This window comes from Vicia villosa, linkage group LG2, assembly GCF_029867415.1.
Source record: "Vicia villosa cultivar HV-30 ecotype Madison, WI linkage group LG2, Vvil1.0, whole genome shotgun sequence".
NCBI classification, from domain to species: Eukaryota; Viridiplantae; Streptophyta; class Magnoliopsida; order Fabales; family Fabaceae; genus Vicia; species Vicia villosa.
This window is the reverse complement of record NC_081181.1, coordinates 6430909-6451235: the sequence shown is the minus strand read 5'-3', so window position 1 is coordinate 6451235 and position 20327 is coordinate 6430909. Positions and strand designations below refer to the sequence as shown.

At 30.6% G+C, this 20327-nt stretch overlaps 1 protein-coding gene across 1 annotated transcript; it reads left to right on the top strand.

Annotated features, from left to right (window-relative positions):
- Window positions 1-1323: 1323 nt before the first annotated feature.
- LOC131648939 (protein MAEA homolog) lies at window positions 1324-6317 on the top strand. The gene is made up of 7 exons (XM_058918675.1): window positions 1324-1713; window positions 1986-2180; window positions 2278-2400; window positions 2804-2989; window positions 5159-5292; window positions 5640-5826; window positions 5931-6317. The coding sequence occupies exons 1-7, from the start codon at window positions 1390-1392 to the stop codon at window positions 6030-6032; spliced, it is 1251 nt and encodes a 416-aa protein (XP_058774658.1). The 5' UTR covers window positions 1324-1389; the 3' UTR covers window positions 6033-6317.
- The last annotated feature ends 14010 nt before the right edge of the window (window positions 6318-20327 follow it).

Below are 20327 nucleotides of genomic sequence, written 5' to 3'. Positions count from 1 at the left end.
TGAACTATATAACATGGGAACAGAACAGTCACTTAGGAGGTTTAATGTTTGGATATGATCTAGTAATTCATTTATGATAAACATCTTCTGTAACCTAACTAATTATGATGAATTATGCCATTGACCTATCTCGATGATAAATTATACCGGCAACCTCAGCATTTTTACAATTCTTTGGGATGGTCGATGTAACATTGGGTGAATATCATTGTAACACGGATATTGGGTTGAAAGTGGTATTTGACTAATTGCTTGGTAGAATATGTAAATCATTATAAATCATTAGTTATATTTCATTAAAAATGAATTTGAAATAATTTCAAAAAATTACTTTTCATAAATTTATTTTTAAAAGTGTAATTCTTGTTTTAAAAATTTATAACAAGGTCTAAATTTATATAAAAATGTAATTCTTATATAAAGTTAGAAAGGTTGTGTCCAATTGTTTTTTTTCTCTTCATAATCAGAGTAATTTTTCATAGACATGTTAAAATCATTCTTTCCCACCTTAAAGCACTAACTAATCAATGAATTTAACAGATATAAACTTGAAAGATGACCAAATAAAATAAAATAAACTCTTGCATAACTAGCATTTACTAATACAATTAACTGACAAATTCTTTCAAATTAAATTCTAAAACTTCATAATATTAATATTGTGTGTAGCATATTAAATACTAGTTATATTTAATCTTGATAAAACTTACAATTTTAATATTTATTGAGTTTATTGGGATTAAAAGTAATAATTAAAATGCTTAATTTTTTTAAAAATTAATAAAAAAATTAAAAGTAGTGCATTTAAAATAATTTTACACTTGTTACAAAAAAAAAAAAAAATTAATTTTACACCATCCTCGGAGGAATTCGAACTCTATTGAGGTTTTGTGGTACCTCCTGATAAAATGCAACACGGATGGTGTGGCCATTGGATCACCTTTGATGGCGGCTTGTGGTAGTATTTTTCGGTGGATCACCTTTGATGGCTGCTTGTGGTGGTATTTTTCGAGATGAGAAGCCAATCATATTTCCAACTTTGCCGCATTCATTGGGCCAAGTTCGCCGGTGGTAGCGGATTGGATTGAAACAGATTGTAAATTAGTTGTGACGGCTTTTGCAAATATTCATTGTGTGTCTTTGATTCTCAAGTCTCGTTGGCTTATGTGTTGGCGTATATTCTTTGATTTCTTGATTTCTCACATTTTTAAAGAGGCCAATTTTATGTGGATATCTCCCGAAAACTATTTCGTAACTAAACAGAAAATTCGTAATTTTCTAAAAAATTAAATTAAAATATTGAAATATAGAAAATGATCTAGTTTTGTAAACGGATTTATCCAGTTACGAGTTGCAATCTGTGAGATTCCATTTTTTGTTCCTTCCCCAATGGAAATGGATACCACTCCCTCGAACGGTAACAACACTGCCACCGGAACTCAAACCGGAGCCACCGCCACCGTCAACCCTACGCCTGCCCCGTCCTCCAATCTCCCCCGACTAACGGAGTCTCTCAAGCTCGAGCATCAGTTTCTCAGAGTCCCTTTCGAGCACTTCAAGAAAACCCTCCGAACCAACAACCGCGTCGTCGAGAAGGAAATGTCCGCCGTTATCTCCGGCGTCAACGATGCCGCCTCTTCCGACCTGTCCTCCGCAGACGCCGTCAATCACCTTAGCTCTCTCGTCTCCCGCCTCCAAGGACTCAAAAGAAAAGTAACTACTGACCTAATTTTGTGATTCGGATTTGTTTTTGATTCTTATCTTTCCATACAAATCACATGTTTCTTCGTTACGGATTTGGAAATTATTTCAATTTTGGATTTGCATTTTGTTGAATCGTGATCTAGGTTTTAGTTTAAGCAAAATTGTGTGAATAATTTGATGTTTCGTTTTATTGTAGTGGCAATGTAGTTACTGCGAGTGGTTATGATTAATTATGTTTTGTAATTGATTATCTTGGTTGTTAATTGTGAAAATATGTTAAGTTGGAAGAAGGAAATCGAGCTGAGCATTTGCAAGCGCAGAAGTGTCGTGCACGTCTCGAGCATTTGGAATCTGCAGATGCAGAAAAAATGTCAGAATGGAATAACACTCGCTTGAAGCGAGTTCTTGTTGATTACTTGTTGAGAATGTCATATTACGACACTGCAGAGAAACTGGCTGAATGCAGCAACTTGCAGGTAATGAATGTAGTGGCCATTTGTTGGTGCTGGATATATCTGTTGTTTTTGGGCACTTTGGATGTAACAGTAATATTTTTTGGTTTTTGTGTATCAGGAGCTTGTTGATATTGATGTGTTCCAAGAAGCAAAAAAGGTTATTGATGCTTTGCAAAATAAGGATGCTGCACCGGCCCTATCATGGTGTGCTGAAAACAAATCAAGATTGAAGAAGTCTAAGGTTTATACTACTGTCTGAGCTTGTTAATAGTTGCTGCCTCATACTTATAGGCTAGTCTTTTGGATTTATCTAGCTCTGAAGTCTAGGAAACATGCATTTCTCTTAAGGTGATAAGAATATTTGTAGGATTGTCGCAGATATCCAGCAACTATAGAATATGTTCGTATAAAAGAGAAATAACCACCGTATGTGGTTGTTCAAAGTAAATAAATAAAATACAATAGAAATGGTGCAATTGTGGTTCAAAATTGTTTTGTTTTTTTAAATTTATGCAAAGCCAGACTCTATTGAATATCTACAACCACTAGGGGTTCTTGTGTGATGTTCATTGTTGGTAACAGATGCATTATTTGGGCATCGTACTTTTTACAATTATTAATTGAGAGCAGTTTACTGTTAACAGAGCAAATTGGAGTTCCAGTTGAGACTTCAAGAGTTCATAGAAATGGTAAGAGCTGAAAACAATTTAAGAGCCATCACATATGCTAAGAAGTATCTTGCGCCATGGGGAGCCACCCACATGAAAGAACTGCAGCGAGTCCTTGCAACACTAGCTTTTAAAAGAGATACTGGATGTGCCACATATAAGGTGATAATATAGTTTATTTTGCGTGTTTGTGCACTAATGGTACCGGTCTCTTTAATTTATTTTTCTCAATGCAACATTCTTATGATTGTATTTTTATTCCTAGTTATTGAATGGCACAATTCATCATATAAGTTCCGATTTTTTACTAACACTTTGTTTAGCATGCATGGAATATAGAAGAAAGACATAGAAGGGAGATAAGTAGGAAAAAGAGAGTGAAACTATTTCTTTTAGTGAACTAGAGAAATTGAAAAGCGAAATTGAGCCACTTTTTCTTTCTCCACAAAGGTGCAAAGAAACAAAAGCGAGAAGCCAATGTTTTTACCATTTTTCGTTTAATATGACATCCTTGACTTGCCCTTCTTCATAACCTCCCTGTGTGTGTTTTCTAACCAGGAGTTTGGCTTTCTCAACACGGTTAGAGATGCATGATGCTGAGCTTAGTTGCTTCTTTGAAATAATTATTTAAAAACAACCCTGGTTGACTGGAAAACACGTGTGATATGCTACAAATACAGATGATAATATTTAAACTTTTTTGTTATGTTCAATGGAAATTATTTTGTCAAAATAACAGTAATATTTTATAAACCATGTAGTACCAAAAAGTGAAGCTCCAAGCCAGGGTTTTATTCTTAAAGCAGCAACCATAGGAGAAACAATGCTCGATATGAGTTGCTGTAGAAAAAATTGGAGTGAGAATTTGGATATTATTGTTTTAAAGATACACTATCTGTCTTATTGCACTTTTTATTTAACTAAACAATCCGAGAGAAAAAGATAACTGAATACTTCTTTCTCTTCTCTTTCTTTTCTATTTCTCTCTCACACAACAATACCAACAATCCATTCTTTTTCTCACATCTTTCTATCTCTTTTTTTATTTCTCTCTTTTACCATTTTCTCACTAGCCAAACAGAGCATAAGCTGCCAGTAGTTCATATCATTTGTTGAATCACAGTTGGCTTTAAATGTTGCCTGAGTTGCACAAATCATTGCAACTTTGTATCATCAATAGGAGATGATTCTGCAATTTAGTATCATTCTGCCTTTTCTTCTCTTTTCTTTTCTTGCTCTGGTTTCATCTGGAGTGAAAGAGGCCTGCTTTTTCACTTGGATAAATCCGGTGGTAGACTAACTCTGCTGTTTGAATCTTCTAGTACTGGGTACAAATTTTGTTCTTAGAGTCCAATATTCAGAAATCTCGAAAGGTCTATAAATGTTGAGACTTGAGATTAGGGCTTATGAACATACCAATGAATCAATAGCTGCATGATGGTACTTAGTCATTTAAGTTTTTATGAGAATTTCAAGTATTTTATTCATGTTTTATGTATGGAATTATGTATATTGAGGCATGTAGGAAGAAGACTTGCGGATTTTGTTGTAATAAGAGTATAGATAAGATGAACAATAGTCAAACAACTAGAGGTAGAGGAAGACCTAGCATAAGAGAAACTATTAAGAAAGATTTCGTGATTAACAAATTAGATAGAAACATTGTCTTTGATAGAATATTATGGTGTAATTTAATCCTTGTAGTGTAGCTGACCCCAATTAATGGGATAAAGTTTGGCTGTTGTCGTATCTTCTCTAAATTGTACAACACATTGTTATTCATACAATTCCCGATTACAAAATTGAACAAATGATTCTAGACAATGCTTACTGTTTAATAACTTCATTGACAGCATAGTGAAGAATTCTGAGGGGCCAGATGAATTCAGAATTTTGTTATGCTGCGAATTTTATTGTAGAAGATTGCCTAGTTCTTCAATCATCTATAATTTTTTTCTAGGAAAAAATGGAGGAATACCAAGCAATATGCTAGTAATATCACTATCTAGTGATTGAGATGACTTGTATCGTGTGGTCTGCATCACCTATTTCATTGTCAAACACAGTTCCTCCTTTGTTGATTAGATAGGAAAAGAAACATTAATTTACTTGCATGTACTTTTATTTTACTATGATAATTTCTTATAGAAGAAAATCTTCATGAGTGTTGTATTTACAAATTATAATGAAATCTATCAACATGTTGATCGGACACAGCATTCTGATGCTTTTGTTCTTTAGTAAATGTTTGCTTCATATTGCATTGTGTATTCCTTGGTAGCTTCCGTTCAGCACTGATATATTTGCAATTTTCTTTTGCATAATTTACAGGTCTTGTTTGAAGCTAAGCAATGGGATTATCTAGTAGACCAATTCAAACAGGAGTTCTGCAAGTTATATGGCATGACTTTAGAGCCTTTGCTCAATATCTACCTGCAAGCTGGCCTTTCGGCTCTCAAAACTCCGTATCCATAATAAATATAGATTATTATCTGCAAGAAATTTCTTAACCTAAAAACTCTTGTACATATTATCATGCTTACATGAGTACATAAACGACCCTCCAGCGTCTTCAGATCTTTTACTATTATTCCGATAATGCATCTAAAGTATGATTCCTCTCACTCAAATGCATCTCTTTTTTAAAACCTGTTGTGGAAGATTTCAAAGCTGAGACTGATAATTCCAAGCCTCTTGCTCATAAATTTGCATGTTTTTTTATTGCAACCTTGTGGTTGTCTGTACACATTGTCACAGCTAATACACATTGTCACAGCTAATCTATCGAGAAATGTTCCTTGACTTGATAAAGATATTGTTACGAGGATGATTGCACAAAAGAAGACCCTCTATCACAGGAAGCTTTTCGCAAACTAGCCTTGCCATTACCATTTTCTAAGCAGCATCACTCAAAACTTGTTTGTTACATAACAAAGGAGCTAATGGACACGGAGAACCCACCACAAGTCCTGCCCAATGGATATGTCTATAGCACCAAGGTCCCTCTTTTATATTTATTATACCGATCCTGTTATTCCAGATGTTCTACATCATTTAAGGATAACATGATGCTAATCTTATTTTGACTTTTGCTCCTCTGTAGGCTCTTGAAGAGATGGCTAAGAAGAATAATGGTACTATCATCTGCCCAAGGTCAGGTTTAGTTTGCAGTTACACAGAACTGGTCAAGGCATTTATTTCGTAAATCTAAATACAAATTTGATTAATGATTGAAAATGTGAATCCTGCCATTAGCTTCAAGTTACTGTGGCTGTCAGATTGGAAAAATGTTTGCAAAGTTACTCTAATGTTCCTCATTAATCTGTCAGTATATTTTACCTGTGTTGTGGTGTATACATAAAGCTTGTACATATGTAAAATGTTTTTAGTATCAATTGGATATGACTTAAACATGTGCATACATTAATTTAGTATTTTCCATTGTAACTCTATCATGGACTGGGATATGAATTGAATTTTAATCAATCAATATATTTCCACGTGTGTCCGTCCTCTAGGTCCCTCATGGATATAAAAACAAAACCACTAACAAATTGCATCATGGTTCAACCATGTATTTCAACAGTAAGATCTCACACTGCATCACGTCAACAAGAAAAATTAACAGACGTACCAGGTTGATATTTTATTCCATATGCCATTACCATCAAAACAATAATACACACCTTTAAGAGAGTCACCATAAAAACTATGTCACGATGATTTCCATCCATCTTAGATTCATACACATGGATCATTTCTCCGGAAGACAAAACCGTTGAAGTAGAATTTCACGGTATGAGAAATATTACCGTAGATGGATAAAATGAATGTCGTGTTGTAAGCTATTAAGAGAGTATGAGAACTTTGAACCATTCATGATCGCTATAGGACCAAACAAAATATTTTTTTAACGATTCAAATCCATAATCTTTAAATAAATTGAAAAAAAAAAACTTTTATCATTTCATTCAAATATTCTTAGTGGCAATACTGTAGGTTCTCTGTTGCTTTTGTGTGGTTTAAAATTTTTTTTATTAAATAAATAAATATTCTATAACATATATCGAAGGAAAGTACTACTATCAATTTGGTTAATCCGACCTTACCTTTTCTTTTACGCTTCAATAATCTGAGGCATTTTGTATTTTTTAAAAATCTTTTGACAGATAACGACATAATGCAACATTAGCACACTATTTTGGATTGACACAATCAGTTATTTCCTTTTTCGTTTTGTTTTTAAGCCAAAAGAGGCGTGCCATGAGCATCACTATGTATATTATAAAATTAAAGGAGAGAGAAAAAATAAAAATAGAAGTGAGACATGAAGCCAAAATGCTCTGGAGCTAATAAAAACGGTAACAAGGTAATCCAAGATGATTACGAACAAAGTCTGCTTTGATAGATTGTAGGACGTAAAAATTTTGAAACTCCTAAGCGTATTCATAGTGCAAACGAGTTAGCCTAGCAGAGTATATTTGATTCTACTGTGATGATAATTAATTATGGGAAAATTGTTTTTAATAAATTAATTTTAATTAAAAATGAATTAAATGACATTAATTTATGCTTGAATATAAGAAAAATACAAAAATAACTCTTATCAATTTATGTTTGGTTCGAATTTGATTTTTAATATTTCTTGAAGATTCCGGGGGTTTATAAAAATATGTGTGGTTGTGGTTGAAATTGACAAATCCAGCAGAAAAGTTGCATGGAGGCCTATAGATAAAGTTTGAGTTTTTCTTAAAGATTGTTGCAAAATCAAAACTTCGAGAAGCATTCTAGGAGCTTGAAGATTTTAAGTTGAATTCGAGTAAAGTTTTTGCGAGAGCTCATTGCATATACTGTGTATAAGTCAATGAGAATTCAGATCGAAGATTTTTTATTTTAAACATTATTTGAATTGTGATTGTACTAAATACATCTATAATATTTTTCAAAACCATAGTGGAACAAAAAATTTTCACTGAAAAACTATTGAAAACTGGATGAAGTGCGAGCGAGGACAACTCGTGTCAAATGATTGTAATTTAGAAAACTTTATTATTGATTGTTTTTCAATTATGTATATTGATTGAGCGTGTGTTTATTCCGTCCAAAAGCATACATTTTGTATGCACGTTTTTTTACAGCACAAATATTTTTTAAACTCTGATGTTCACAGTCATTGAGTCCACAATTCTTGTTGCTCAAGTAACCTAAGTTCACCAAAAGATCAAAAAATACCAACACCTTCTGATGTGTAAGCTGCAGAACCCGTCAAGGTTATGACTAATGCTATGCTGCTGAAGTTGCATGTGTTTATTGTGGAAGAGCCCATTTATTTGAAGTATGTTAAGCAAACTCAATATCTATTAATTATGCAGGAAACCAAAATCACCAATATTTATACAAAAACACTTACGATCTTAGTTGGCGTAATCATTTTAACTTCTCATGGAGCAATAAAAAACCAATTGAAACCTCAAACACCGCAAATTCCATCATGTTATGGCTACACATGGAATCAGCCATTTGAAATCAATTCTTAAGTCCTTTATGCAAGAAACATAAAATCAATTTCAAATTCAAGGTGTAAGTATCAAAATCAAGAAACTCAAGTAGAGCGTTGAATCTTACAAAGTCATTCATTATAAAAGAGATGATCATCAACATTCAATTAGAAATAAATATAGTTAACTGAAAACAATTGTATTTGACATATATATAGTTGATACTTGTTGTGACAATAACTATTAATGCCAAACTATAGAACTATATCTATAGATAATAATCATCATTAATGTACATACACCAAGATATATATTAAAAAATAATACCTTACAATAATCAAAGAAGGATAGTACACCAAAAGTAGTATTTTATTTAGGAAGAACTTTAAAATAAAGCATTTTTTTCTATAACTTAAAAGTGTTTTTTATTTATGACAATCACCACCTTACAATTTACTCACAATTTTTTTTTTTTTTGGGTTCGAGCCTAAATAATCATAAAAGATATTCAACTTAACATGAATTAGATATAATTTTGTATTGCTTTGTTTTAAAGTTTAACTTATTTTTATGTTATAAAGTCAAATTTTTGTCATATTCTTGATATGAATCCTATATATTCACACACATACACAATATGTAGCATATTAATTGTGAAGTAAAAATCTAAAAACAAAATGTCAAGTTCAATATTTGTGTCAATCTTGATACTTGTATGTTTGAATATTTCAACAATTTCATGTGATCTAGTGAGTGTGAATGAATCAACAACAAATCCATCCATGGTTGAACCTCACCAAAATGAGTCAAATATAAACATACTCTTTCTTTCCATAGAGAATGACTTGCCCTATAATACACCACAATTAACCATGGTGTGCAACTTTGACAAAGGGAAGAATCCACACATTTTGTTACCAAGAAAAGCTTTTTCTTTTGTATCCAACTTTGAGTTAAAAATATGTGTTTTGACATGGTTGCCACACCGTTTATCATTTCATCTATATGATTGGGACGAAGAAGGAGGATTAGCTCATCAAAAAGTATTTTGGTCGGTTAGAGAAGATGGCTTATATCATAGTTGGGATGAGGTCAATTTTGATAAAAGGGCAAATTGGGATAATTGATGAATTATTGAGATTTTTTTCTTCTAATTTCTATATTGTAGTACAAATTAAATAAGAGAATGGATTCTCATTATTCTTGCATCTATGGAGTTGATTGGTATTGATATGCATATGTCTTTTCTTAATTTTAGTTCAATTAATAGCTAGTATTATTTTTGACAAGTAAAGGGTGATGCAAGTAAAGTAGTTAATAACTTACTCATGGAGTAAGAATAACCCCACTCATATATATATATATATATATATATATATATATATATATATGGGGACGACTCAAGTGAGAACATTTGGTTATTATGAGAAATGAGAACAATGAATCACGACCATTAAATTTTGATTTGTTGATTTTAATGGACTGTATTAGTTTCTCTTTCTATGATCCTTAATATTTATTTTAAATCAACATAGAAAGAGAAACCAATCTAGTTCATTAAAATCAACACATCAAAATTTAATGATCGTGATTCAGTGTTCTCATTTCTCATAATAACCAAGTGTTCTCACTTGAGTCGTCCCCATATATATATATATATATATATAGGACTCCTAAATACTCCTATTTCGGAAATGCATTTCTGAAAATTTTTTTCTAGATTTTCCCAGAATTCGGAAATGCATTTCGAAAACATTAACACTTTGTTTGGATCACAAAAGAAAATGAGAGGAAAAAATGTAAAAGGAAAGATTGTTAAAGGAAAGAAAATTAGAGGAAAGTAGATGTTTCGTTTGAATGTTTGGTATATAAGTGAAAGAAGAAGGAAAGATTGATTTATAGTTCAAAATGACAAAAATAACCTCATCAATTAGTAAAAGTTATACTTTATTTACGTTATTTTTTTTACAAATGATTTACTTTTTAAAATTAATTTTATTTTTTAATTTATTTATAATTAGAAAAAATAGTATATTAAAGTTATGAGTTTCAATTGCCAATAATAATTGTATCACAAAATAAATATATTACCTAGTTTGAAAAAAAATTACAAAAATAGTTTCAAGTTAGAAGAATAGAAATGAGCTGGTTTATTTGTCTTTTTCAACAAAATCATGTTTCCTTCACCTTTCCGTTCATATGTGCGCGGAAACATTTTTTTTGTGGGGCCCACCTCTTTCTTTCTTTCCTTTTATTTTAGTTGGTGTTCCAAACAAGAGAAAGATGATCTTTCCATCTACTTTCCGTCCTTTCAGGTTTCTTTCTCTAGAAACAAACACAGTGTACATAGGGGTGTTTTCGGAGATGCATTTCCGAAGACACCCATTTTTTGGGATTTCGTAAGTACAGTTCCGAAAAAATGCAGAAGTTTTGAAGTATAGAATTATTTTGAAATAGTGGTTTAAAATTAAGATCTTCAAAGATTTATACTATTTATTAGTTAATAAATTGACAATAATGTTTCTTACGACAAATTCATCGATCTTAATTATAGGGACCAACCTTTTAGAATAAAAAAATATATTTTAATAATTATCGAAATTTGTTATATTGAATTAATAAGCATACACAAAATTAGAATGAATTTATTATATTAGAATGACCAAAAAACTGCCATATTCAGTTCTTTTTATTTCTATCAATTAATAATTTCGTTTCATTTTGATACTTTGTTTCTTTATTCTTTTGAATCTATCAACTATTATTTTTAGTATATTAAAAAAATTATAAATTTTGATTCCTCTAAATTATTTGCTACTATTTTAATTTAATTTTTTTTCAGAGTTTCACGTGGTACACTTGTGCACTTGTGTATTTCAAATAATTTTTTTATGACATTTCATCAATACAAATTTAAATTATTATTAGTTTAATAATTTTCCTATTTAATTTTTAAATTTTATTAATTTATTTATAAATTTTAGTAAAGTTTTAATTGTTAAAATTAAAATTTTAATTGTATTTTTTTATAAATTTTATTACTTTTAAGTAAGAATTATATTTTGTAATTAACTATTAAACTATTTATATTTATAATTTAGCTATTTTATAATTAACGTAATAACTTTTAGATAATCTCAATAATTTAGTTAAATTGTTACAATTTATAAATAATTTATTTAATAATTTAACTATTTACTTTTTAAATAGTTAATAATAGTTAAAAAATAAATTAATAAAGATTAAAGTTATAAATAATTAAATTAGTAAAATAATAATATTTTAAAGTTTTATCAATGATATATAAAATACTCACGGTATTTGTATATTTAGTATATTGAAATATATATAATTTTTTTGATTAATTTATATGTTCTAATGATTATTTAATGACATATCATTGATAAAATATATATTAATCAATTAATTTTATCAGGCAATTATATAATCATTAATTTTAATCTAATCTTGGTAATTATATAATTTTAATTAATATAAATTAATTATATTATTAATACAATTGATTCACCTTAATTTTTGTTTTCTGTATCAACAATATTTCGGAAGTGTACTTCCGAAATATTCCAAGGGGTAAATTCGAAAGTGCATCTTCGAATTCACCTTTTTTTTTTGGAAAAAAAAAGTGTTTTCGAAAATGCATCTCTCAAAACACATTTTTTTCATAAAAAAAAGTGTTTTCGGAAGTCCACTTCTGAAATCAATCTTTTTAAAAAAATTGATTTAAAAAATGTATTTCCGAAATATAGAGGCATTTTAGGATTTTTCGCCGCGGACTTGGAGCCTCTCCTTCATTTTTTCTCCTTCCCTCTCCATCCTCTCTATCTCTCTTAATTTCACTCTCACTCATCATTAAAAAATAAAATATAATCATGAGAGAGAATGAAATTAAGAGAGAGATAGAGAGGATGGAGAGGGAAGAAGAGAAAAATGAAGGAGAAGATCCAAAATTATATTTATATATATATATATATATATATATATATATATATATATATATATATGATAAAATCAAACTCTAAAAATGTACGACAACAAGAGTCAAAAGACCACACACTCGTTTCCAAGTCAATATGATAATAAAATGTATTTAGTTTTCGATTCAATGATAATAATTAAATATCATAATATTTTATAATATAAATTTAATGCATTTTATTATTATATGTCATATACTTGATTAAAAAATGACAAAAAAAAATTTAGTTTCCAATTCAATGATAATAATTAAATATCGAAAAGTCTCGTAATAATTATTGAAAGATTCAATTTTCAAAACAAAAACATTAGTGGATATTTTTGTAATAATTGATTTGATTTAATCAATTGAATCTTATAATATTTTTTTAAATGTGTTTAATTTTGTTAGATTATTAAAAAATAATAAATTTTTCATCAATTTAGTCATTATTAATTAGATTTTTTAAACAAATTTATAAAATCATATAAATAAATTTTCGATTAGATGAATCACAAATAATTTGTTTTATTTACTATACTATTGACAATTTAAAGATTTGATAAGAACATTTCATATAAATTGACAATAAATCAAAATGCAAATTGTCAATTATTGATTAGATTTTATTAATATATTCGATCCATTTGATAGTAATTATTAATAACAAAAGAGAAAAAAAATTGTTTCAACCAAGAGATAATACATCAATAAAATATAAAAATCTAGATAAGTAGTTAGATATAACCACCACGTAATTCTTTTAAAAAAAAATAGATGATCATTACTCTAATTTTTTACTTCCTCGTCTTTTATTATAAGTCGTTAATATTTTGTATTTTAATCTAAGTCTGAATGATTAATGATGTTTTTTTATTATATTCTTAAATATTTATTATTCTGTTTTCAATTATATAAATTTATCTTCCATATGTCATTAATGAAGGATAATGTTGTCAAAACCTTCATAATTTCTCAATTCCATATAAGAGTTTCCATATGTCATTAATGAAGGATAATTTTGTAAAAACCTTCATAATTTCTCATTTTTATATCAGAGTTATTATTTTTCTTAATATGTGTGAAAAGTCTAAAACGACTTATGATAAAAAAACGGAGGTAGTACTATTTTTTTTTTATCAAACGGAGGTAGTACTATTTATGTTTGTTGTTTATACATTAATTCATGATAATTACTATATATCAATGGATAGAGTTACATTTTCTTTTAGTATATTGATTTTTTTTCCTTAAAAGGAAGAGGGAGTACAATTAAAAGAGGGCAACACATTTGGTGTGAGAGCTGATCTCCCGAACCGGACTATACCAGTGGTGATAAGTTAAAAAAAAAAACTCCTAAGAAAAAATAACCTAAGTTTCGTTTTACCAAATTTGTTGGAAAAAAAATTAGTTATAGCATCAGCACACAGATTTTCTTCCTTATATATGAGTCATTATGTCTAAAATTAAAAAAATATAATTGTTCCATCTGTTTCTAATACTCCAAAAAAAAAGTTTTCTTTATTTGTCTACCCTCCATATATTTAAAAGGAAATCATGTTATTTTTAATTAAAATTAAAAAAAAGTTTTCTTTATTTGTCTATCCTCTATATATTTAAAAGGAAATCATGTTATTTTTAATTAAAATTAAAATAAGTTTTATTTATTTGTCTACCCTCCATATATTTAAAAGGAAATCATGTTATTTTTAATTAAAATTAAAAAAGTTTTCTATATTTGTCTACCCTCCATGTATTTAAAAGGAAATTATGTTATTTTTAATTAAAATTAAAAAAAGTTTTATTTATTTGTCTACCCTCCATGTATTTAAAAGGAAATCATGTTATTTTTAATTAAAATTAAAAAAGTTTTCTATATTTGTCTACCCTCCATGTATTTAAAAGGAAATTATGTTATTTTTAATTAAAATTAAAAAAAGTTTTATTTATTTGTCTACCCTCCATGTATTTAAAAGGAAATCATGTTATTTTTAATTAAAATTAAAAAAGTTTTCTATATTTGTCTACCCTCCATGTATTTAAAAGGAAATTATGTTATTTTTAATTAAAATTAAAAAAAGTTTTATTTATTTGTCTACCCTCCATGTATTTAAAAGGAAATCATGTTATTTTTAATTAAAATTAAAAAAAGTTTTATTTATTTGTCTACCCTCCATATATTTAAAAGGAAATCATGTTATTTTTAATTAAAATTAAAAAAAAATTATTTGTCTACCCTCCATGTATGTTATTTTTAATTAATATTAAAAAAAAGTTTTCTTTTTTTGTCTACCCTCCATAGTAGATATATTTTAGTATTGATTTGTTTTGAATATTTGCCATATACTTATCTGAATCCTATATATATATATATATATATATATATATATATATATATATATATATATATATATATATATATATATATATATATATATATATATATATATATATATATATATATATATATATATATATATATATATACACATAATATGTAGCATACTAATGTGTTAAGTGAAAAAAAATGTCAAATATAATGTTTGTGTCAATCTTGATACTTGTGTGTCTGAATATTTCAAGAATTTCATCGATTGAGGTAGAGCCCAACAAAATGAGTCTTTCCATACAGAATGACTTACCGACCACAATACCAGAAGCTTTAGTGATGATTTGCAACTTTGACAACATGGAACACGTTTTGTTACCAGGAATACCTTTTTCTTTTGAAACCAACTTTGAATTAAAAACATGTGATTTGGCATGGTCGCCACACTTTTTAAAATTCTCTATGTATGATCCTCGTAATGAAGCTGCACTTATTAGAAGAGTATATTGGTCGGTTAGACATGATGGTATTTATCATAGTTGGGATAGTGTCCATTATGATAAAAGGGAAAGTTGGTCTTATTAATCAATTATTGGGATTTGATTTTCTTCCTCTAGTTTTTATCTTATCAAATACTACAAACTAAATAAGAGAATGGATTCTCATCTTATGATATATGATAGATGCATGTGTCTTTTCTTAATTTTAGTTCAATTATTAGATGGTATTTTTCTTTTTTTACAAGTAATGGTTGATGTAAGTAAATTAGGAGCATTTAACATGCCACTCAACAATTATACCGGAGGTCTCTTTAAATTGTAAGAAAAGATAATAAATTATGGAGGAATTTTGTGTTTATTTCACATAGCATAATGGCCAACAACTTCTCTTTCATATCAGAAACTTTAAACTATTTCCTATTTTATCTCCTTAGAATATAAGGTGATCAATGGTACTGCAAATCACCTAGTTAATAATATACAATACAGAATATGACAGCTATCAATCAACTTAATGCAACATATTTTGTTTCCTTATTACCCCCAGCAAGGAATGAAACTGAGCGCGACCCAAAGTTTTTGTAAATATATCTGCAAGTTGTGCATGAGTGGGAACATAAGACGGTTGCAGGGTGTGACGAACAATCTCATCACGGATGAAGTGACAATCCACGTCAATATGCTTAGTACGCTCATGAAAGACGGGATTCTTTGCAATGTGCAGCGCAACTTGACTGTCACAGTAGAGTTATATAGGCATCGAATGACTGATCCCAATGCTGGAAAGAGCTCCTTTGATCCACTTCAGTTCACACGTGGTACTAGCCATCGACCGATACTCAACTTCAGCGGACGAACGCGCTATTGTATGTTGTTTTTTGGTTTTCCAAGAAATTGGAGAGTTGCCCAAGAAAAGAATCCATCCGGTAAGAGACCTACGAGTAAGAGGAAAAGTAACCCAGTCAGAGTCACACCATCCATACAGTTGTAGATCACAATCATTGTCCAAGAGGACTCCTTGTCCGGGGTTTCCTTTGAGATATCTAACTACTCGCAGAGCAGCATCCCAATGCTCAGTTCGCGGTTACTGCATGAACTGTGACATCACATGGACACAATATGAAAATTCAGGTCGTGTAAAACAAAGATAAATGAGACGACCAACCAACCTGCGATAGCGGTTGGGATCAGGAAGAAGCTCGCTATTAGAGAGGCTAAGATGATGATTTTGTTCAAGGGGAGTACTCGCAGGTTTTGCACCAAGTAAACCAACTTTACTAATAATATCTAGAGCATATTTTCTCTGACAAAGAAACACACCTTTAGGGGATCTTGCAACTTCCAACCCTAAGAAATATTTTAATTTTCCCAGATCTTTCTTATGAAAGCATCTTTTCAAGTAGTCTTTGAAACATTGTATCGAGTCGCGATCATTCCCACATATAATCAAATCATCAACGTACACTAGTACCACCAGCTGAATGTCTTTATCTTGTAATGTAAACAAAGAGTGGTCTGAGTATGATCGCACAAAGCCATAATCATTGAGAGCCGAAGACAACTTTGTAAACCAAAAACGCGGGGCTTGCTTTAACCCATACAATGATTTTTGAAGCTTACAAACCATACATGGCTGAGAGGAGTGGAAGCCGGGGGGAAATTTCATGAAGACCTCTTCTTGTAAATCACCATGAAGAAACACATTGTGTACGTCCATTTGGTGAAGCTCCCATCTTTTCGCTGCAACGACTGCTAGAACAATTCACACGGTGACCATTTTTGCCAATGCTGCGAAGGTTTCATTGTAGTCGATGCCTTCAACTTGATGATTTCCAAGGATAACTAGTCGAGCTTTAAACCGTTCTATGGTCCCATCGGAATGATACTTGATTTTATATACCCACTTGCATCCCAACGCCTTTTTATTCATTGGAAAGGAACACACTTTCCATGTATTATTATCTTCAAGAGCTTGTATTTCTTGTTGCATTGCTAAACGCCATCAACTGTCTTTTATTGCTTTTGCAAATGACATAGGCTCTCTATCGGCTACCACGGCTGCAAGAAACTTGCGATGAAGCAGTGAGAATTTTTCACAATTAGTGTAATGAGCAATAGGATACCGTACCTTTGCTTGATGTTGTGAGATGGGAGAACTAGCAGATGGGCTCTATGATGTTTTCACTGTATTGGTCACACAATCTCGGAGCCTTGTAGAAGGAATTTTAGCACGCTTTCCTCGACCGAGCTGCTCCTCATTTTCTTCATTAGTGATAACTTATTCACTTTCTTGGTTACTTCCCCCCTCACGTCATCATGGCTCTCTTCACTTGGCAACTCAGCATTTACAAATTTCTCCTTATGAACATTTTCATCATCAGTAGGAGCCTCTCCATCTAGCATGTGTGTCATTAACTCACCACTAGAGATCACAGGTTCTTGACCAAAAGGAAATTCATCTTCAAAAAAATCAACATCTCTTGATACAAAATAAGTGTTGGTATCCAAGTCAAATATCTTCCATCCTTTCTTTCCATGTGGGTACCTTACAAACACGCACTTTCTACTTCTGCTGGAAAATTTGTCACCTTTCCTTCCTTTATTATGTGCATAACAAAGCGATCTGAAAACTCTAATATGTTCATAGGAAGGTGGATTCCCATTCAACACCTCATAAGGGCATTTTCCATTTAGCAATGGTGTTGGTGTTCTATTTATCAAATATCCAAAAGTTAAAATACATTCACCCCAAAAAGGAATGGGAAGATTACCTTGAAATCTCAATGCCCGAGCCACATTGAGTATATGCCTATGTTTCCTTTCAACTCGTCCATTTTGTTGAGGCGTTTCGGTGCATGATGTTTGAAACACGATTCAACGTTCATGGAATTAAGTTCGCAAACATGTAAATTCGGTTCCATTATCACTTCGAATCATTTTAACCTGCTTTTCATATTGTTTTTCTACTAATGCAATAAAATTCAACAAAGCACGAGGTGCTTCCCTTTTATCTAACAACAAGAAAAATCCAAATTGCTCGAGAATAATCATCCACTATAGTTAAAAAATAATAAGCACCACATGAAGATGGACTTTTATAAGGCCCCCACATGTCATAATGAACTAACTCAAACACACCTGCTGGATTATTATTGCTTAAAGGAAAGCTATATCTAGTTTGCTTAGCCCTTTGGCAAACATCACATGCCTTATTTCCATAATCATTATTCCTACTACTACTATTTGAAACCAACTTAGTAATCTTCAAAGAAGGATGTCCCATTCGCCTATGCCAAATATCAAGTGATAGTCTAATATCAATTTTGAAAGCTTTCTCATTTCGTGTCCCTCTGAAGTAGTAGAGCCCATCTATTCGTTCACTCAATCTAATCAGCATCCTCTAAGTGCGGTCCTGCATCACACACAAATAGTTAGAAAATTGCACTACACAGTTTGTCTCATCTATCAAATGGGTCATAGATATCAAACTACAGCTCAATTTAGGTACATATAACACATTGCTTAATTTCAACCCTCCATCAAGAGTTGTTGTTCCCTCCTTCGTTGCAACAAGTTTCTGTCCGTCTAACAAACCTACAAGACATCCCTGTACTTCCTTCAATTCCTAAAGAAATCTTAAATTTCCTCTCATGTGATTTGAAGCCTCTGTATCAATAATCCAAGCTTCTTTACCTGTCATTCTTTCACTAGGATTTCCCTTTTGGTTGTCCAACATATTCACAAGAATTTACCAATGTTCTATGCTCAATCCGGCCAATCCTCCGTTGTCTACCTCTGCCGCTGCCTCAAATGTTCTTCCAATAGTTGCTTGGGCAACATTTGCTCGTACACCCATGCCTTTGCCGCGTCCATAATTTGCACTGTGTCCCTGTTGTTGCTCTTTCATTCGAGCAACTGCTTTTGTTTCATGGCGTGGCCTATCCCCCACCAATTTGGATATCCGACAATTTAAAAACATCCCATGGTATCATGCCCTGTCCGATTGCAGTTTGAACAAACTATGTCTTTGTGTTTTGTGTCTCCGCGTCCTCTAGCCCTTCCACTGGTCTGCACAGCTAGACCAACAATCTCTGTTCTTTCTTCCTTGGTCCTAGATATGGCCTTCACACGTTCTTCTTGTATCAAAGTAGCATATACTCGATTCAACGATGGCAGCGGATCATTCGCAAGAAGGCTAGAGCGAGTCGTTCCGTACACCACATATATACACAGTACAACTTCTGTTTCATATCAGAAACTTTAAACTATTTCCTATTTCATCTCCTTAGAATATGCCTACAAATAACGTGATCAATAGTACAACAAATCACCTAGTTAATAATATACTATACAGAATATGACAGCTATCAATCAACTTAATGCAACATATTTTGTTTCCTTATTAAAAGATTAAAATATCCAACCCAAATTTTCTAGTAAAGAATCGAAAATTTCAAATTTTAAGACGATATCAGAAATTTGGATGAGATATCGAAAATTTTGTGAATTTCTAATATTTTTGTGAAATTTACGATAGAAATTACCGGAATATTTTATCTTAAATTTTATATTTATAATTTTTAGAAAATTTTATCGAAAATTTTAAAATTTCTGGGAGATTTTACAGTAATTTAGAAATTTTCATAATTTTATTAGAAATTTTGAAATTTATAAAATTTTTATCACAAATTTTGAAATTTCCAGAACTAATTATAACTTACTAGAAATGACAAATGAACTACCAAAAATTTAAAATAAACTAACAAATATTTTGTTTGAAAAAAATTGTTCACGTTCCATCAAAGAACAAAAATTAGAAAGTGCCAGGTATAATTTTGGGAATGACAAGTAAAATTTTCATAAAGTATCTCTGGGTCTAAATTTGTTGAAACCTTATAATTCATTTTATTTAATTAATTGTATTATTTTTAGTAATATTAATTTTTGTATATTTTGAAGTATAAATTTGACTAAATAACTTTTTATTAATTAATTCATTAAGGAATGGAGAGAAATACTACACGTCAAAGACTTTTTCACTGTGTTCGGAATTCACGGTGGTTTTAGTGTATTTTAAGGACCTTTCTTGAAGTTAGGTGGTAGAAGCTCCTCACTTTCCACTTCAGGCCACATATCCTGCTTATTAGTGGGATTCACAGGAAAATCATAACACAAGATACATTTTTCTCTAGAGTAG

Coding starts and splice junctions, on each gene's coding strand:
- LOC131648939 (XM_058918675.1), top strand. CDS start 1,390: ATGGAAATGGATACCACTCCCTCGAACGGTAACAACACTGCCACCGGA. Junction 2,181..2,277: donor CTGAATGCAGCAACTTGCAG/GTAATGAATGTA, acceptor TTTGTGTATCAG/GAGCTTGTTGATATTGATGT. Junction 2,401..2,803: donor CAAGATTGAAGAAGTCTAAG/GTTTATACTACT, acceptor TACTGTTAACAG/AGCAAATTGGAGTTCCAGTT.